This window comes from Muscardinus avellanarius, assembly GCF_963383645.1.
Source record: "Muscardinus avellanarius genome assembly, chromosome: 3".
Lineage (NCBI taxonomy): Eukaryota > Metazoa > Chordata > Mammalia > Rodentia > Gliridae > Muscardinus > Muscardinus avellanarius.
The window spans coordinates 48,706,174-48,725,351 of record NC_137788.1 but is presented as its reverse complement, the minus strand read 5'-3'; the positions used below and the strand labels follow the sequence as shown (position 1 = coordinate 48,725,351).

Here is a 19,178-nt window from a genome sequence, read left to right as displayed (position 1 = left end):
ATCCTGATTTGTTTATCCAACTGACTCATTCTGTATTTCTGCTAGCTACCTCGGAGGCATGGAAAACTTAGTAGTTCCAGGTCTAAACTAATTTTATCCTTCAACCAGCAGCTCTCAGTTTTACCAGTATCATTAGTGGACCACCTTACCACACAAGTGTTCAAATCAAGTATGTAACAGTTGTCCTTGATTTTGTCCTTTTCCTCTCTTTTGTATCCCATCCTTTGGAAACTTCTGTCAAATTTGTCATCAAAATGTGTCTCAAATTTTTTTCTTCCTATCTCTACTGCCACCATACTAATTTAAGGCACCATTATTTCTTACCCAGGTGCCGGGTGTGGTGGCAAACGCTTTTAATCCCCGTGCTCGGGAGGCTGAGACAGGAGGATTGCACAGGTTCAAAGCCAGCATCAGCTACTTAGTGAGGCTCTAAGTAACTTAGTGACACCCTATTTCCAAATAAAATATAAAATAGGTCTTGGAGTATAGCCCGGAGGTAGAAAGCCTCTGGGTTCCACCCCCAGTACCACCAATATATATCTATTTCTTACCCAGGTCATTATGTGGCTGCCCAAAGGCCAAGACCTTGCACTTTGAGCCATTCTCTGCACAACAATCAAAATGACTTTTAAACTTAAAAATCAGGTTACATCCCTCTTTTATAAGTCCCTCCATAGATTTTTAGTGTTTTATTTGTTTTACCACACATAAACTAAAATCCACATTTTCTGTTGATGCCAAAGACCGTCTCTGATCCAGCCTCTGTCCACCTCTTTGGCATCCTCTTCTGGCACATATTGTTGCTTCTGTAATGTCCCACCCTTCGATCCATACACACCACAAACCATTTCTCACCACAAGCTGGTAGCACCTGCTAGCTACTCTTTCCCCTTTCATCACATGATTTCTCCTTACCATCCTGGGTGTCTCAGTGTGGACAGCTCCTCCACAAAGGACTCCACAACAACACTGAATTTTTTTTTATTTTTTATTGGAGCATCGTAGTCATACATCTTAATGGGGTACAAGATGGTGAGGCATACATGCACACCTCACCCAATTAGCCCTTACCCAGTTCCCTCCCCATTCTTTTCCCCTCCCTCCTCATGTTTGGCTTGGTGATTGACAATTATATGTTTGTTAATGTACATCATCCCATTAGAGAATTTCCCTTTCCCCCCCTCATATCCCCTCAGCTAGGTCACTTTATTTGCTCATCTATAGTATCTCTTTCTTTGACTAGAGTTCCTCCTATGACCCATTTTTTCCCCTAGCTTCCACATATTAGGGAGAGCATCCAATTTCTTATTTTTTGTGACTGACTAATCTCACTTATTATAATGTTCTCTAGTTCCATCTATTTCCCTCTAAATGACGTAATTGTGTTTTTCTTTATGGTTGAGTAAAATTCCACTGTGTACATATCCCATAGTTTTGTCATCCATTCGTCCGTTGATGAACATATTACTGTTTCCTTAGTTTGGCAATGGTGAATTGTGCAGCTACAAACATAGATATACATGCATTACTTTGGAAATTTGGTTTTCATTCTTCTGGATAGATACCCAGAAGTATGTATTGCTGGATCATATGGTAAATTCATTCCCATTCTTCTGAGGATCCTCCATACTGTTTTCCAAAGTGATTGCACTAATTTGCAATCCCACCAACAATGTATTAGAGTTCCCACTTCTCCATATCATCACCAGCATTTGTTGTTTGTGTTTTGAATGATTGCCATTCTAGTTGGAGTTAGGTGAAATCTCAGGGTAGTTTTGGTGTGTGTGTGTGTGTGTGTGTGTGTGTGTGTGTGTGTGTGTGTGTGTTACTGAGGATGAAACCTAGGGGCATTCTACCTCCTAGCTACACCCCCAGCCTTATTTTTTATTCTTTATTTTGAAACAGGGTCTCACTGAGTTGCAAAAGGGCCTCACTAAGTAGCCGAGGCTGCCCTTGAACCACGATCCTCCTATCTCAGCCTCCCAAATGCTGGAATTACAAGCATGCACCACTTAGGGTAGTTTTGATTTGCATTTCTCTGATTGCTAATGAGGTTGAGCACTTTTCCATGCATTTATTGGCCATTTAAATTTCTTTTTGTGTGTGTGTGAAGTGTCTAGTTCACTTGCTCATTTTTTTATTAAGTTATTTGTTTTCTTAATGCTGAGTTCCTTGAGTTCTCTGTATATTTAGATATTAGTCCTCTATCAGAGGAGTTGGTGGCAAAACTTTCTCAACAAGACCTCAATGGCACAAGAAACTAAAAGGTGAATCAATACGCAGGATTGCATTAAACTAAAGAGCTTCTGTACAGCAAAGGGAACTATCAAGAACCTCAACTGAGAGCCAACAGACTGGGAGATTTTTGCCACACCATTTTTAGATTACACTATTATTTTTCCTATGGATGGAATGGCCCTATCCAGTTTATTCATAATATAATTTTAATAGCTTTTTTATTTAGATGGTTGCTGACTCCATCACTACATTGTAAATTCCACAAGGGTAACCACATTGTCTGTTTAGTTCACTATCTAGCACCTAAAATTCTTAGAATATTTATTATTCATTTAACAAATAAACAAAGACCAAAAAGGTATCTTCTGTGAGCCAGACACACATAGAATTTCATACAAACCTTCATGCTAAGCATGTGCCATGCTCTCCTGCAAGATTTGCATAATGTTATTTCTTCCACACAGAATGCTAATCATGCCTCATTCATCGGTCAAACTTTCCACTTCCACTCATTTCCTTCAGATAGCTTTTCTTGACCTGCCTGCCCTATGCCAACATAGTGCCACATACATATATCTTCTCTCATTTTATCCCTACCCATAGACTGATAGTTCTAGAAGGTAGATACCATGAATGTATTGCTTGCCATTGGAGCCTAGCACTGAGCACAGTATCTAACATGCAGTGGGAACTCAATAACAATTTTTTGTACAACTCTATCTCTTTAAATTTTCACAATAAGCCAGGCATGGTGGCACATGCCTATAATCCCAGTACTTGGAAGGCTGAGACAAAAGAATTGCAAGTTCATAGTCAACCTTGTCAACTTATCAAGGTTTTCAATAACTTACACACTGTTTCATGTACAATATTTTTTTATTTTTTAGGAAGTTTTTTTATTCTCTTGTTGCCTGTGCCTTTGAAATCATATCCAAGAAACCACTGCCAATTTCAATGTTGTGAAGTGTTATGACCCAGGTTTTCGAGAAGTTTATAGTCTTAAGATTTACATTTAGATCTTTTATCTATTTTGAGTTAATAAATATATGGTGTTAGGTAAGGTTCCAACTTTATTCTTTTTCATGTAATTATTATTTTTCAACAATATTTAGTGAAAGGATCATTATTTCCTTCACCAAATGTTCTTGGAAACCCTGTCAAAAATAACTTGACCATATATGGAAGAATTTCTAGGCTTTTTATTTTACTCCACTGGTTTATATATTTCGAGGCTTTTTATTTTACTCCACTGGTTTATATATCTGCCTTTATAGCAGTACTATACTGTTTCAGTTAATGTAGCTTTATAAGGTTTGAAATCAGAAAATGTACGTCTTCTAGCTTTGTTCTTTTTCAAGATTGTTTTGGGTCTTTAGAGTTCATATTTCATGTTAGGATAGATTTTTTTCTGGAAAAAATGTATGATAGTTTCACCTTAAAAAAAAAAAAAGAAAAAAATCCTCTGGTAAGAAAGAAAGCAAAAAGAAATAGTGAAATGTTATCTCTAAGTGATCAAAAGTTTGATATCAGACAAATGAATCTGTTATATGAGATTAGCATTGTTGATTTTGGATAAATTGCTATAATATTACATGTCAACCACTAAGCCAAGCACGGGAAGGAGGGAGGAGGAGGGAATGGTGTGGGGTAGGGGCTAACTGGGCAATGTGTGCACGTATTTCTACACAAGTTTTTTTTTTATCCCATTATGATGTATGAATACAGTGCACCAATAAAAAAATAAAAATAAATTTTAAAAAAAGATTATATAGGTATCCTGGTAGAGCCAGGATTCGAACAAGGACTTTTGAGTACAAAGTCTATATATGTTTTAGCATTCAGAGATGTGCTATAAAGAATTTCTGACATAGGCCGGGTGTGGTGGCGCACACTTGTAATCCCCGCGCTTGGGAGGCAGAGACAGAAGGATCGTGCAGGTTCGAAGCCAGCCGTGCTGGCTTAAGAGACCCTGTTTCCAAAAATAAAATAGGTCTGGGAGTGTAGCCCGGAGGTAGAAGGGCTTCCAGAAACCCCAGTACCACCAAAAAAAAAAAAAAAAAAAAAAAGAATTTCTGACAAAAGAGAGAAATAAAAAATATTTTCCCGAATACTTTTTATGTAACAGGTTCTATGCTAAGTACTTATGTGAACTTTCTTAACTCTTGACAAAAATCCTATAAAGTATGCATTCTTCCCATTTTATAGATGAAAAATACTGAATCTTAAAAAAATTAAGTAACTGTTCCTAATTCTATAGCTACTAAATGGTAACATTAGAACTTAAACTCCAGGCTAATCACACTCCATAGCCCATCTTCAATGCCTTGATGTGTAGCTAAGGATTCCTTACCCTGAATAAAGTCTCCATGTTCTCAGGACTGACTTTTGACTCACAGCCAGTACTCCAGTTGTTTATATTAATTAAAAACTCATGTTGCCTGAATTTATATGCATTTCCATTCATCTGGACAACTATTGGAAACTTTCAAATGGCCTTGGCCCAGGATACTTTGGTAAACATGTTTAGATACTCACAAAAGGAACAAAATAAAAAGGAGGAGCATGATTGAAACTTCTTTAGGGTCTATTGCCTGCATGACCTACTTTAAGAAAGCAAAGAGCCTTTACATGCTTAGATAGTGCTTAGATTATTATTCTCTCTGTTTGGAATTCTCATTCAGATTTGTCCAATTTTCCTAAGAAATTCTCTTTTTCATCAGTGGGAATGTAGAGTTGGCAATGTTATGAAAAACTTTGAGTATATTAACTCCAAATTAAATATGAATCTTGCTTGTGACTGTAGGTGCTTGTTTGGAGGGGGTATTGTTTGTTTGTTTGTTTGTTTCTTTGTTTGTTTTGCGGGTCTGAGGATGGAACCCAAGGGCATTTGAACTTCAAGCTACACCCCCTGCCCTATTTTTTATTCTTTATTTTGAAACAGGGTCTCACTAAGTTGCAGAAGGTCTAAGTAGCTGAGGCTGTCTGTGAACCGCGATCCTTCAGTCTCAGCCTCCCAAATGTTGGGATTACAAGCGTGCACCACCATGTTCAGCAAGATGCTTGTTTGTGAACAGTTGTTTTGTTTTGTTTTGTTTTTGGTGGGTGGGTCAATGGAAGCAGTGGTGGTAACACTATTCCAGTTGCTACTGGGTAGCAACACCCCTCAAAACACATCAAATCACATTGTTCCTCTCCAGACTTTGGCTGGAAAGATAATACAAAGGGCAATCTTAGGAGGATGTGATGATGATAAAATAGGACAGTATACCTAAAATGCTAGCCAAGCAGTCTTGTTACTATTGAAATCTCTCCTTCTTTCTATAAAGGGCCAGTTTCTCTGTAGCATGAGTGGTTTAAATACTGCCTAATTCTAAAGACCTGTTAAACAGAAATAATAAAAATAGCAGCCAAGAACTTATGATGAGGAAGTAAGTAGAATATATTAAAAATGCTAAATTAAAAACTTAAAGCTGGAAAGCCAGGCATGGTGGCACATGCTTATAATCCCAGCACTTGGGAGGCTGAGACAGGAGGATCCAGGTTCGCAGACAGCCTCAGCTACTTAATGAGGCTCTCAGCAACTTAGTGAGACCCTGTTTTTAAATAAAGTATAAAATAGGTTTGGGGGTATAGCCCAGAGGTAGAAAAGCCCCTGGGTTCCACCCTCAGTACCACAAAAAAAAAAAAGTTAAAGCTTGAAAATATATCAGAAATAAATTCACTGTATAGTTTTGACAACAGATTAAGCACTGCCAAAGAAAATATGAATAAACTTTAATATTATCAAAGTCAAACTAACCAAAATGAAACAAAGAGGAAAAAGATGAGCAACAACAATAAAGAACAGAACCTCAGTGACTATGAGACAGAACCATATCAAACATTCTAGCATCTCCACAACTGGACTCTCAGGAGAGACAGAACCATATCAAACATTCTAGCATCTCCACAACTGGACTCTCAGGAGAGGTGGGAGAGTTTGGGACAAAAACATATTTGAATTAATAATTGCTAATTTGGTAAAAAACAATGAATCCATAGAACCATATCAAGTTACATTATAACACTCTGAGTGAAACTGATAAAAATCAATGACAATATGAAAATCTTAAAAGAAGGCAAAGGGGGTGGGGGACTCATAGTACATAAAGAAGAACAAAGCACATTTCTCCTCTGAGACTATGAAACTCCAAAAATAAAGGAATAACATTTCTAAGTAATGTGGGGAGGGGAGGGTAAAAAATATTCACTTAGAATTTGACATTAAGCAAAGTTATCTTTCAAAAAGGCAAAATAAGGACTTTTTTAGAACAACAAAAGCAAAAGAATTCATTGCGGAAAGACCTACAGTACAATAAGTGTCAAAGCAATTTATTAAGGTGAAATATCTATGTCAGAAGTGATACAATATTACTTGATTTAGTCTGTGATGAGTTAATGATGTAAGTTATAAAGCTTAAAGTAACTACAATAAGAAATTGAAGTAGAATAGTTAACGTAATAAATTTGAAATAGAAAACTACTAAATCTAAAAGATGGACCAAAAAAGAGAGAAAATAGAGTCAGAGACTTTGGACAAATACAAAACAGTAAGATGATAGACTCAAAACCAAGCCTATCAATAATTATATTCAATGTAAATGGTATAATTACCATATTTAAAGTACAGAGATTGTTAGACTAGAGAAAGCAAGACTTCCTTTCTATGTCTACATAAAACATAATATGATCATATAAGTTAAAATAGTAGGTAAAGATTTTCCATACAAACAAATAAGAAAGAAGAATAACTATATAAAAATAGACAAAAATAAACTTGTTATTAAGAGAAACTGTCAAATACCGAAAGCCTTTCATAATGATAAAGAGGAAAATCGGCAAAAAAAATATTACAACTGTAGCCATGTGCATTCGTGCACATGCACGTGTGGGTTTTTAATAACAGAACTTTAAAATACATGAGGCAAAAACTAATAGAAATGAAAGGAAAATAGACACATCCCCAAGTATAATTAGATCTTGGAAATACTTTGCCTTAGTAACTGATAGAACAAAGAGATGAAACCTTGAGCAACATGAACCACCAACTTGACTTAACTGACTTAGAACTAAGCACACTGACCAACAGGAGAATACAAATTCTAGTGCAGATTGAGTGTTCCTAAGGCCACTTTATAAGTCATAAAACAAATCTCAATAAATTCAAAGAACTGAAAATTTTTTTCAACTTCTAAGTAACACACATTTTAAAAGATAAATTATTTGCATAAAATATGTAATAGAAGTTCATTGATTTTTGCAGCCGATGATTATAACTGCCTTCCATCATCATTCATTTTCTTGATGGGTACAGTGGCACACATCCATAATCACAGCTACACAGGAGGCTGATGCAGGAAGATTTCAAGTCCACAATTATTTGAGGCCAGCCTGGGCAACATAGATTCTGTATCAGAATAAAATAAAAAGAGCTGGGGATATAGCTCAGTAGTAGAGTACTTGCCTAGCATGCATGTGGCTCTGGCTTTAATCTCCAGTAATATAAAAACTAAAATGTTTTATAATTCCATATTTCCTTTAGGAATTATAGTAAGCAGGTGTTATACATAAATACATAAAAATAAATTTGTGTCATTAAATATGTTATATTATTTACATATTATATTACTTATATCATTATATATTACTTATATCATATATACATATATATATATATATATATATATATATATATATATATGATTTGTTTTACTTTTCTGGGGGGAGGTACTGGGGATTTAACCCAAAAGCATTCTACTTCTGAGCTATACCTACCCCTAGCCCGATTTTATTTCTTATTTGGAAACAGTCTCACTAGGTTGCTGAGAGCCTCACTAAATTGCCGAGACTGGCTTCAAACCTGCAATCTTCCTGTTTCAGTCTCCCAAGTACTGGGATTACAAGCGTGTGCCACAACACTCAGCTATATGATTTGTTTTCAATGATAGGGTTCATGTGAGATTTTATTTTAGGGAGTAAAGAGAATTCTTGCTTAAAAAATGATTTAGAATTCCTAACTTATCTGGAAGACACATGCCAATTGGCACATTATAAATTTCTTCTGTCTAATTATTGTCAACCATCCAAGAGACTGGAAATACCAACAAATAACGGTAGTCATATACCAGCACTGGCAGCAGCTTTCACTGAATACTTACTAACCCCTGGGCATTATTCTATGTAGTTTTTATGCATTTAATTCTTTTCTTTCTTTTAAAATCAGGAGAATGAAGCTCAGAAAAGTTCAATAACTTGCCTTATGTTATATAACTAGTTAAATACTAGTGCCAGAATTTGAACCTAGTAAAATTATTTCACCATGAAGTTTTCAATTTTCAAAACCAATGTCAGACACACTGATGTTAGGCACAAAAACTGCATAATTTCCTACTTCAGCACTTTGTAAAGTATTTAATTGGTTCTCTTTTGCCCTGACTTGAAATTTGCCTCTTCACTGGTCTGTCTTGTTTGATAAGTTCATCAAACATCAAGACTCTGTGTTCATTCTCAAAAAGGATTACAATGATAAGCTTTAATAATTAAGAGTATCTCAGCAGAGATTTCCTTCACCACATTTCTCTTGCATTTATCTTCTAATTATTAGAGATGGATTTTCTGATTTTTCAAAATTGTGTTTGCTTTTAATACAAGTTACAAATTACTGCTTGTAGAAACACTTTTCCCCCTCCTGGACTGTTAGTGGAAATCTCTCTTACTCTAGCATTTAAAGGCAATAATGATTCAAAGATGAATCATCTAATGAGAATTTAAATAAAATAACTCTAAAATTGTCAGTGTTTGGTAGATAGGGATTACTTAAAAGCTATCCCACAGGTAAAATAAATGGTTGTTCAAGAACTACATGATATTTGATATTAACTTATAAGCAACATGAAGTCAGGCTGGAAGTCTCAAGGAAATAGAATGACAAAATATAATGTACTTATGAAAATATCACCACCGTCTACTATCCCATAGCAAAGGTAAACTTAGTTTTAGAATGGCATGCCTGAATATCGCTACAGGCTCTTGACTTTCTTCAAATAATTTTGTAGGCATTATCTAATTTTATCCTCCCCCAATATCATGAGATAGGGGTTTTTATGATTTTCTTTTACAAATAGTGAAATAGAAGTTAACTATGTATCACCCCTCAAAAGACCTGTTTATTAAATGCCTACTCTATGCTAAGTACATTTTAATCCAGGATCTTATTCGCTCCCTTATAAAAGAGGCATTATTATTTTCATTTTACAGATAGGCAAACCGAGGGTCAAAGAGATTAAGTGAATCAGTCTGGATTATGCAGCTCTTAAGTATTCACGAATGGGCCAATTTGACCCCCCATGGCTTTGGTGCTGCCCATCCTCCCTCACTGGGTTAGCAATAAAATGAAAAGAGGTCACATTCCACCCTAACTTAAGCAGTTGCAAACATCAAAGTGCCTTCGTCCCCCAGCAGATGATTTCTAATTTGCAGAGATTTGGGCACACTTACTGATTCACTTTCTCCTCTGTAGTTACCCCGGGCTGCCAAGTCATCAAGGACAAGAGGAAGAAGAAAGCAACAGCAAGCATCTCTTCCAGAAAACGCTACCTTATATTAACTCAAAGGGAAAAAACTACTCAAGGAGCTGAAGTAAGAGATGTCTACAGGCTGGGAACTGTAACCTCTACCTAATATACAAAACTAACAGAACTCACTCTACTCCTATTCAAATGGGATTAACTAATAACTAGGCTATTGATTAGCCAAACACCTTAACCATGGCCCAGACACCAAAGGCCACTGCCCTTTAAACCTTTTGAAAAAAACAATATTCATGTGGTTTAGGAAAGGAGATATTTAACCAATATCAGCTTTGCAAAGAGATTTTATTTTCAGATGGTGCCAAAAAGCCAAACCAAGATCCAGTTGTAGAAATTCCAATTTTCTTGAGTAGAATTTTTGATGTCTGTCAGATCAATCTGTTTTGCAGGATAGAACCAAAGCTAATATTGGCATATCAGCTCAGACATTAGCAACTAGAAAAATATAAGAAATTCTAACAGTTATACTGAGGTTCTACTATATGTTGCTCAATATCTGAAACCTGAGAAAGATGTGTGATTCAGTGGATTTTCCACTTTTTATACACACATTGAGTATCATTAAGATCCAGCCTGGTTGTGCCTTGAGGGAACCAGATATCTTAAATAGATGTCTCCAGAAGCACCCACCCTCTAGCATTAAAATGTCAGTAACAGCTACACATCTGCACTGATAATGTCATACCTGCATATAATCTCTTACTCTTCTGTACATAAATTAAAACTAAATTATAGAGATGGACAAAAGGAGAAATAGGTGGATACGTAGATAGTCATTAAATGCGTACTATATGGTGGCATTTTGTGTGTTATATTTAATCCTTTTGGCAAATATATGACATGAAAATTATTAGTGCCACTGTGAAGTTAAAGAAATGGAAGCCCAGAGTTGACTACCTTGCCCACAGATGTGTAGCTTTCCCAATGTCCTTAGGGAGATTCAGATTCTCTCATTAGCAAGATTAGCCAGTTGCATCATTGCTAGAGTTAGGGGGAAATGTGATGCCTAAGTTATATGCCTAAGAAATATGTATCTAAATTTCCTGTGGATATTTTGGTAAGTCACCCAGTGGTTGTTGTTTCCTGTAGGCAAAACATGATAGAAGCAAATACTAGTTCTGCGTCTTGCAAGTGCCTCAGCCCTGGGCTTTCTCTGTATTTTCTGTCTCCTACCTCTCTTCATTTTGACTCTTGGGTCCTCTTGGCCTCAGTTCTTCCTTACTTAAAACCATTTAGAAAACTTCTCTTTCTTCCCTTTCCACAGGTAACCCAGGCATGATGGATAGCCTATGTGCTTTGACTGGAGATGTGGAGGCTCCAATGGTTATTATATCTGAACACCCTTGAGTCACTTCAGGGTGGTACATCTGGATCTCACCTCTTTCTACCAACAGCCTCCCTCCATGTCGAAGTTCCTGATACAGACTTGCTGAGACCCCTGGGGGTGGAGCTCACATTCCCCTGCTACTTCCATAGCTTTTCTCATGAAGAGCAGACTTTCCCCTACCACAGTGTTCTCAACTTGGAGTAGCATTGACCCATCATCAGGAGAGATTCTTCCATGTCTAGAGATACTTATGATTATCACCTTGTGTGTGTGCGGGGGGGGGGGGTTGCTATTGGCATCTAGCAGGTAGAGCAGGAATTCTGCTAAATATTCTACAATGCACAGGATAATCCCCACCACACACAATTATCTGGCTTTAGATTAGGAAATGCTGCCCCACAAAGAGGCACTGGTCTGCCTCACCAATCTCTGATTTTCTTTCTTCTTTTTATGTATAGGCTAATACAGTGTCTTTTCTCTTAAAATTTCTCTGGTCAATTTTCCCCTACCCAGAACCTTGGTGGCATTCATGGCTCTTCCTTAACCTTCAGTCACCTCTCCCACCCATTTCCCAACATGCTCATTTAAATGTCATCTTATCCTTCTGTAGTGCATTCCTTCCTCCTTCACCCCCACTCCTGGATCCATTTCCCATGCTTCTCCCATTTCTCTTCTCTTCTCATCTCTTCGTTTTTCCTCTCTTCCCTTTTCTTTCCTTCTCTTCTCTTCTCTTCTCTTCTCTTCTCTTCTCTTCTCTTCTCTTCTCTCTCTCTCTCTCTCTCTCTCTCTCTCTCTCTCTCTCTCTCTTCCTTTCTTTCTCTTTCACTCTCTGAAATTCTTACAGCTAATTCCTATTAATCCTCCATTTCTCCTTGCTCCAAAACTCCCTCTACATCTCTGCTGGATTCATCTTCAGAAAAACTGGCTCTGACATCACTCTCTTGCTCAGAGGCCTTAAGTGTGTATAAAATTACAAGTCCTAATTCCTCCATTAATGGTTGTCACCCAATTCTTCATCCTTACCAACCACAACCTGCTAATTGTCCCTACCATAGGGTCAAGGCTTTTCTTACCTTCTTCCCACTTTGTGACTTTGATCATACTGGACCTCCTACCTGAACAATCCTTGTTCATCACCTCCTGCTAAGTGTCTTTTCAAAGACAGATCATCATTGATCCCAGGCAGATGGCTCCATTTGCAAGAAATCACCTTGTTATGTAAACCTTATCAATGTGCTACCAGCATGTTTAGTTTTTGCTTTGTGTCATGTTTTACTAGAGGAGTACGATATATCTGGAGAATGAACTTTTCTTTAGGGTAAGTTTTCTGTCCAGCCTTTTTTATTTTTGCAATCACTTGTGTCACTTGTCACTGAATCTTTAATAAGACATATCTGTTGATTGAGTGAATAAGCAAATGAGTCATTTAAAAGAGGCAATTACTATTTTGTAATACTTTCAGGTGTATTTTCTCATTTAATCCTCAAAATCATCTTGCCATATCCTTAACAGAATCCTGAGACAGACACAGTGGCTGAGGAGGGAAAAGAAACCAAGATCTCCAGAACACCAGGTCCTGTGCCTACACTTGACAGGTCTGTTTAATTCTCTTGTAATCATGTACAGCCAATAACACTAACATGGTTTGGAAGATGAGGAAATTGGGATTGAAAGTAGTTAAGCTGTTTGCCTGAAATCACAGCTGGTGAGTCTCAGCTGGTGAGTTCTGCTGCAAAACTTGCACTATATTTGGTCTGGTCATGCAGCTACTAAGTGCTCTAGCAGGACTATGGCTGGATCTTCTAGCAGCACATCCAGTTCTTTGTCCACTATGCCTTACCTGTGAGTGAATATAATTGCCAGAGGATAAAAATAGCAAAATTAAGTGAATGGGGAGATAGTCACAAGATAAAATCAAGATAGAAAATATAAATAAAAAGGGACCATTGCTTGCCTTACGAGTGTGTGTGTGTATGTGTGTGTGTGCATGTGTACACACACATCAAGATAGAAAATCAAGATAAAAAATATAAATAAAAAGGGACCATTGCTTGCCTTTATGAGTGTGTGTGTGTATGTGTGTGTGCACACATGCACATACACACACATGGGGCACACTGATATGAGGGTAAGACACACATGTGCTTTCAGCCTAACTTCTCTAAGATGAATGGGAAATGACAAAAAAAATTGTTAGGTTTGCATATGTGCATTTCACCTTAATTGTGAAATTCTGCTATCAAAGAGAGAAAGAGAAAGAATTATAAAACACTATGCAGAACAGGCAGCAAGATGGCAATTCATTTTGAAAATGCATGGCCTGTCTCAGAAACACTTTTCACTATCTAAACCAGCCTGTGAGTTATGGTCTCAGAATAAAACGTATCCTGTGTTGGCCCTTACTGCCACCACAGGGTGACAGCCAGGTCTATGTTCTCAGAAAAGCTTTTAGAAGCTCTATGCTGCATTGCCTGTATGGGACCTGTAACTTGTATGATCCAGATAAGAGACCTAAGTTCTGTAAATCTAATGAAAAAAGGAAGCAATTCCTCAAAATAGAAAGAGCACAGCTTTAATCAGAAAATATCACTAACCAGTTACTATTTCCCAGCCTTAGTTGCCTCCTCTGTAAAATGGATATGCTAATACTTACCTAACAGGATGGGATTAAACACTAAATGAGGAAATCTATTCACAACTCTGCACAGTTCTTTCACTTTGTTGAAGCAGTTCCTCTACCTGTATCTAGTTTTCATCATATATAAGTGTGGCAGCTTTCATTTAAGCACCAAGAAAGAGAAGTGGTAAAGGAATAGATCTGGCAAAGAGATTGGAGGGGGATAGAATGCGGGACATCCAGGCACCCTCGGCTGATTTTGAGTCCCTCTGGAAGGTGACGCTACTAGCAGGAACTGACAGAATGATTCCAGCTTCATTCTAGTGACAACATGGTCACTAGGGTTCCTCCCTTATCTCTTCCCAAGTTCTAGTACCATTATGAAACCTCAAGAGTTTGAAACTTTGGGGACAACTCAAAGAAGTAGTTTCAGCTTGGACAGGGCAATCTCATCATAGCCATAGCAGACTCAATGACATCGCTCCCAGCAGCTTACTGATTAGAATCAACAGGATAGCTGAACACACATTTCATGGGTTTGTTTATGGTGTGTGTGTGTGTGTGTGTGTGTGTGTGTGTGTGTGTGCATGCGCGCGCACATGCACATGCATGCATGTGTTTGTACATTTGAGGTTGGGCTGGGTGATGACATTCTATTCTCTTGCTGGAGAAGCCTGCAAAATATTCAGCACATTACCTGGCACAAAGTCTGCAGACAGTAAATGAGCAGCTTCTGCCAGCCACCTTCCCAACCTTCCCTCCACCCTTTGTAAGATTACATGTCTATTATATATGTTTTCCTCCTGATTGCCTCCTCAGTCCCTGGTTGCAGCCAACAGACATTAGCGCTGGGTTTTCCACTGGAAATGAAGTGGGGCTGGGTTAAGTAATTGGTCTCAATCAGAGGCTTTACACCGGATGGGCTAATGCATGCCTCCTACTCCCTACTTCATATGGAGATTTGTATTTGCACTTAAGGGGGTGGGATGAGAGGGTTTCAGTGTCTGGCTCATTAGAGTAGAAATTAAAGACCTATTCTCAAAGAAGGCATTCAGCATTGCAAGCAGCTCTGGTCCAATCTGGGTGGTCCTTTGGGAAATCCAGCTCGGAATTGGGCTACAATGCAAAGCAGAATCAAATCTGAAACTGAGCAAATTCCCCAGACTTCATCCCCTGATCTCTTGTGTCCTCCATGATGCCTTCACTCACAGCCTGGTGCAGGGCAGGCCTCTCCTCTGTGCCCATGGAAGCTGACCACCACACACAACCTATACAATATCACCAAAGTGGTGGTTTGTCATTTAACTCACTTGTGATTTCTGTGACGTCCCATAGGGTAGGGCTGCACCTGTCCAGAGCTCTGTGCACCAGGATGTGAGAATCAGTGAATGACCTGGCTCTTCACAGCTGGGTCAGCTTCATCTGCCCTTCATGCAGGCAAGGGGGTGCCTCGTGTGTACAGAAGCCCTAAAAACCCTACTAAAACCCACAGGAAGAGGGTCAGCTTTGTGTGATCACCATGTGCATGCAATTCTGAATCGTCCCCAGGATAATCGCTTTCTCTCTGTTCCCTAGCGTCCATTCCCTCCCAGAAGCATGCTGGCTTACCTGTTCACTGTCTATTCTCCCCTATGCCCTAGCATCTCAAGGGCAGAAGCCCTGCTAAACCATATTTGTGTTTCCAGTGCTGGCACATAATAGGCACACATGTTTCACACACTTAGGGGAAGATTTGGGTTTTTAAATCTGACATACCTGGACTGAAATCTCAATACCATCATTATTGAGCTATGCAAATTAAAAAAAAACTATTTCACCACTTTGCTTTTATCACCCCTTCCATTTAATGGGCTTGATGGTCATTAGGTTTATAAATATATACATAAATGGGATATATGCATGTATGTACACATATATATGTATATAGGTACTTTATGTATAACATATATGAGTATAATCGATAATATAGATTATTACAATATAATGTACATACTTACATTATAATACAATAAATGCATATATTATTATAACATTGTCTACATTATATATAGTATGTACATTATACATACATACACAAAACACCTAATCCATGTTTGTTGAATTGACCTTAATGGATTGATATTTCCAGACAAAATCATGATGGGTGCTCTTTCTCTTTGTAATCTTTTCACTTCCAGCCCTTTTTTTTTTTTTTTATCATAGCCCTCTCTTTAGAAACACCTTTGTGTAGCCATTCAGGTGGTGTGAGCTCTCAGCCAGTGCTCAGGACACTATCTGGTGAGCTAATAATGATGTAAAAGTTATTAAAAAACTGGCAGAATAGACCAATATTTGTCTGCCATTTTTACGAGTATTTTAGGTATCTTTATGTTGTCAGCCCATGGATATTTACAACTTAAACAAGACCCCTTAAAGATATTGTACTTGTAGAGTCTCTAACCAACAGTGACTCAGTGGATTGGTTTGTCATGATCAGCCAGAACACAAGTTAGGGGACGACTGACAAGGCCTGCTTTTTTCACGGTGACATCCCACTTCACAACACAAGGCACATGGCAATCAATCAGCTACTGTATTTATTCCATCAGAGATTGGAGTTTGACACCACGGTGCTGGGCACCAAACACTCAGCAATGAAGACTGCACAGTCCCTGCCCACCACAGGGCACCATGCCTGGGACTGAGTACAAAGGAGAGGGCCCAACTGAAACATCCATGAACTGAACCGCTACACCTGCATGACTTGGGCTTTGAAGGAAGCAGGAGGAGGGAGCCAGGAGACTGGTTGATGTAGATTTTTTTTAAAGACAGAGGAAGTAAGAGTGAGTATTGCAGATAGAAGAAACAGTATTAGCAAAGCCATGAAGACTAAAAAGGGGATAGAATGGGAATCAATCAACCAGCCATCTGGTGGTTATCGATTAATAAGAAGGGGAAGAAAAACAACCAAAAACCAAATAAAAGATCAGCGGTTTTGTAAACCTGGGGTTTGGGAGTTGGTTTTTTTGTTTTGTTTGTTTTCTTTTGCCTGAGATTAAAATGGATTCCATTCCCAAGGATATGTGAAGCCTGTGACCAAACATGCACTTTGCATTCTAGATGCCATGAGAAGGAAGGACTGGAAGGGCTGAGACTGGAGGCAGAGAAACCAACTTAGAGACAGGCTTTCAGAGACTGGAATGTCATGCAACCTGCCAGACAATCTTGGAACCCAGAGAGAATCCAGGGAACAGAGAAGTGCCTGGATTCTTACGCCAATCTATACCAGAAGCATTCTTATGACCATGGACAGTCACTGACTTCTCTGGACTTTGGTGCCCATCCCCAAAGGCTGGCTCATTTCCACTGCCTCTTCTGCTTTGAAGTCTTATACTTCCATAATCCTGATCTAGGAAATCCCTCTGAGAACTGCAAAACTGGGAAACATATATATATATATATATATATATATATATATATATATATATTACACACACACACACACACACATACACACACATATATATCCAAGCCATTCAAGTCTCTTTTGATATTTTTATTCAAGATTTGCCTTCCCATGAGACACTTCAGGCTGTCAGTCTGTAATTAGACTTTCTTTCTGCTCATAAAGCCAGGCTGTGTGGCAAGAAAGACAGAGCCGGATTAGCCCACTGTAAACAAATTTGGTCAGTCCCCTTCTCGCCAGTCTCGGTTCCAGTTGAGTGGATTTCAGCAGCTCCTGGGTGAATGCTAATGCCTCCTACATACACAGTTGCAAGAAAAACAATAACCATGCGTGCTTCCCTTTCTTGACAATGCACTGGGTCTCACTTTTCCTGAATCTTTGTGATACAGAAAAGGCAATGAGGAAGGCAGTGCCACAGGACACAGTGCAAAGAGACTAGAAGGAGTTTAAGACAGCAGGCAGGGCGCCTGGGGTGCAAGGCAAGCTCAGCCACTAATTTTCTTTAGAACCTCACAAAAGTCACTTCAGCTCTCTGAAACTTGGATATCTTGTCTATAAAATAAGACTAAGAATACTTGTCTCAAAGGCATGCTGGAGTTATTGAGGGAATATCCATGAAAGCCTTTGGGAAGGTCCTGTGGGACACGACCCAGCACAAGGATCACAGGCTCAACCTGCAAAAATTCAGGGAGACAGGGCAGGCACAGAGCAGTCAGCAAAGGTCCAGCCAGGTTCCAAATTCTTGTCTGTATCAAAGTTCTAGGAAACAAAACTGGGTATAGACAGAGGCCTCTAGAAAACAGAACTGAATACAGACAGAGGCCTGTATGCTACCCTCTGATGAGAATTGCCCTGAAATTAGATGTTGGTATTCAATCTCTAAGGACAGGAAGAAAAGCACTAACACCCTTGAGTGCTGTGTTCTTCCTGAAATCCCATAGTAGCTTCAGATGGGAATTCTTCTACCCAGCCCAAAGATGAGGAAACTGAGTTCCAAAGAAGGAGGTGAGAGGGAGAAGGGATTTGAGGCCAGGTTAGTCTGACTTCAAAGTCTGTCAAAGGCCCCTGTGTTTGGCATTATAAGAGATTAATATCAGTTTGAGATGTGAAACAGATATGTAGTAGGTGATGGAAAAAAAGCCAATGCTACATTGGGGAGCACCATTTATCTTTTCAGGGAGGCATCAAGGAGGATGAATGTCTGCCATAAACTGTAAAAGCATCACATACTCCCCACAGTATCCCCAGCACTGAGAACATTGCCTGGGACAATATCCATGTATACAATGAATGACTGACACTTATAAGAGTCATAATAACCCCCTCAGCTTTTCTGGCTGAGCACAACTAGTTAGAAAAAAATAAAATATCCTTCACATAAAATGTCCAAGGAATTTGTATACATTAATGGTAGTGATTATTTTTATTTCTTCTGCTGTGTAACAAACCACCCCAAGCTTAGTGGCTGGAAACAACATGGGTGTATTATTTCCCAGGATTCTGTGCAAGGTTGTTTCTGGGCTGCACTCAGATGAGAGCTCCACTGGACCAGATGTGGGACATGGCTACCATCTTACAGGGTTTCTTTCCACATAGCCTCTTATCATTCAGGCATTTCGCCTTGGCAAGTGTTTACGTCTCACTTGCTAATAATTTCCCAGCCAGTGGTCAAAGCAAGTTACATGGCCAAAGCCAGGACCAATGGGAGAGGGGACCACACGAGCATGAATATCCAAAGGACTGTTCATCGAGGCCAATTGGCCACATCAGTCTTCATGAGCAACACATAATAATTAATTAATATAGGCAGAACACTTATAAAGGTGCCTGGTACCTAACTGGTGCTACTTAGGTACCAACATAAGTATTAGTAAAAATAGCTAATTATTATTAATAGCTAATGATAGCATATTATCTTAATAA

General features: G+C 38.6%; 1 protein-coding gene across 1 annotated transcript in view; it reads right to left on the bottom strand.

Annotated features, from left to right (window-relative positions):
- The window catches only part of C8A (complement C8 alpha chain), a gene marked incomplete at both ends in the record, with an annotated part of 61,422 nt that extends 51,568 nt beyond the window's left edge, over nucleotides 1–9,854 (bottom strand). Inside the window, one exon of the mRNA XM_080691428.1 lies at nucleotides 9,775–9,854. Coding sequence (XP_080547554.1) covers nucleotides 9,775–9,854 — 80 coding nt within the window. The remainder of the gene's footprint in view (nucleotides 1–9,774) is intronic.
- Between the last annotated feature and the right edge of the window lie 9,324 nt (nucleotides 9,855–19,178).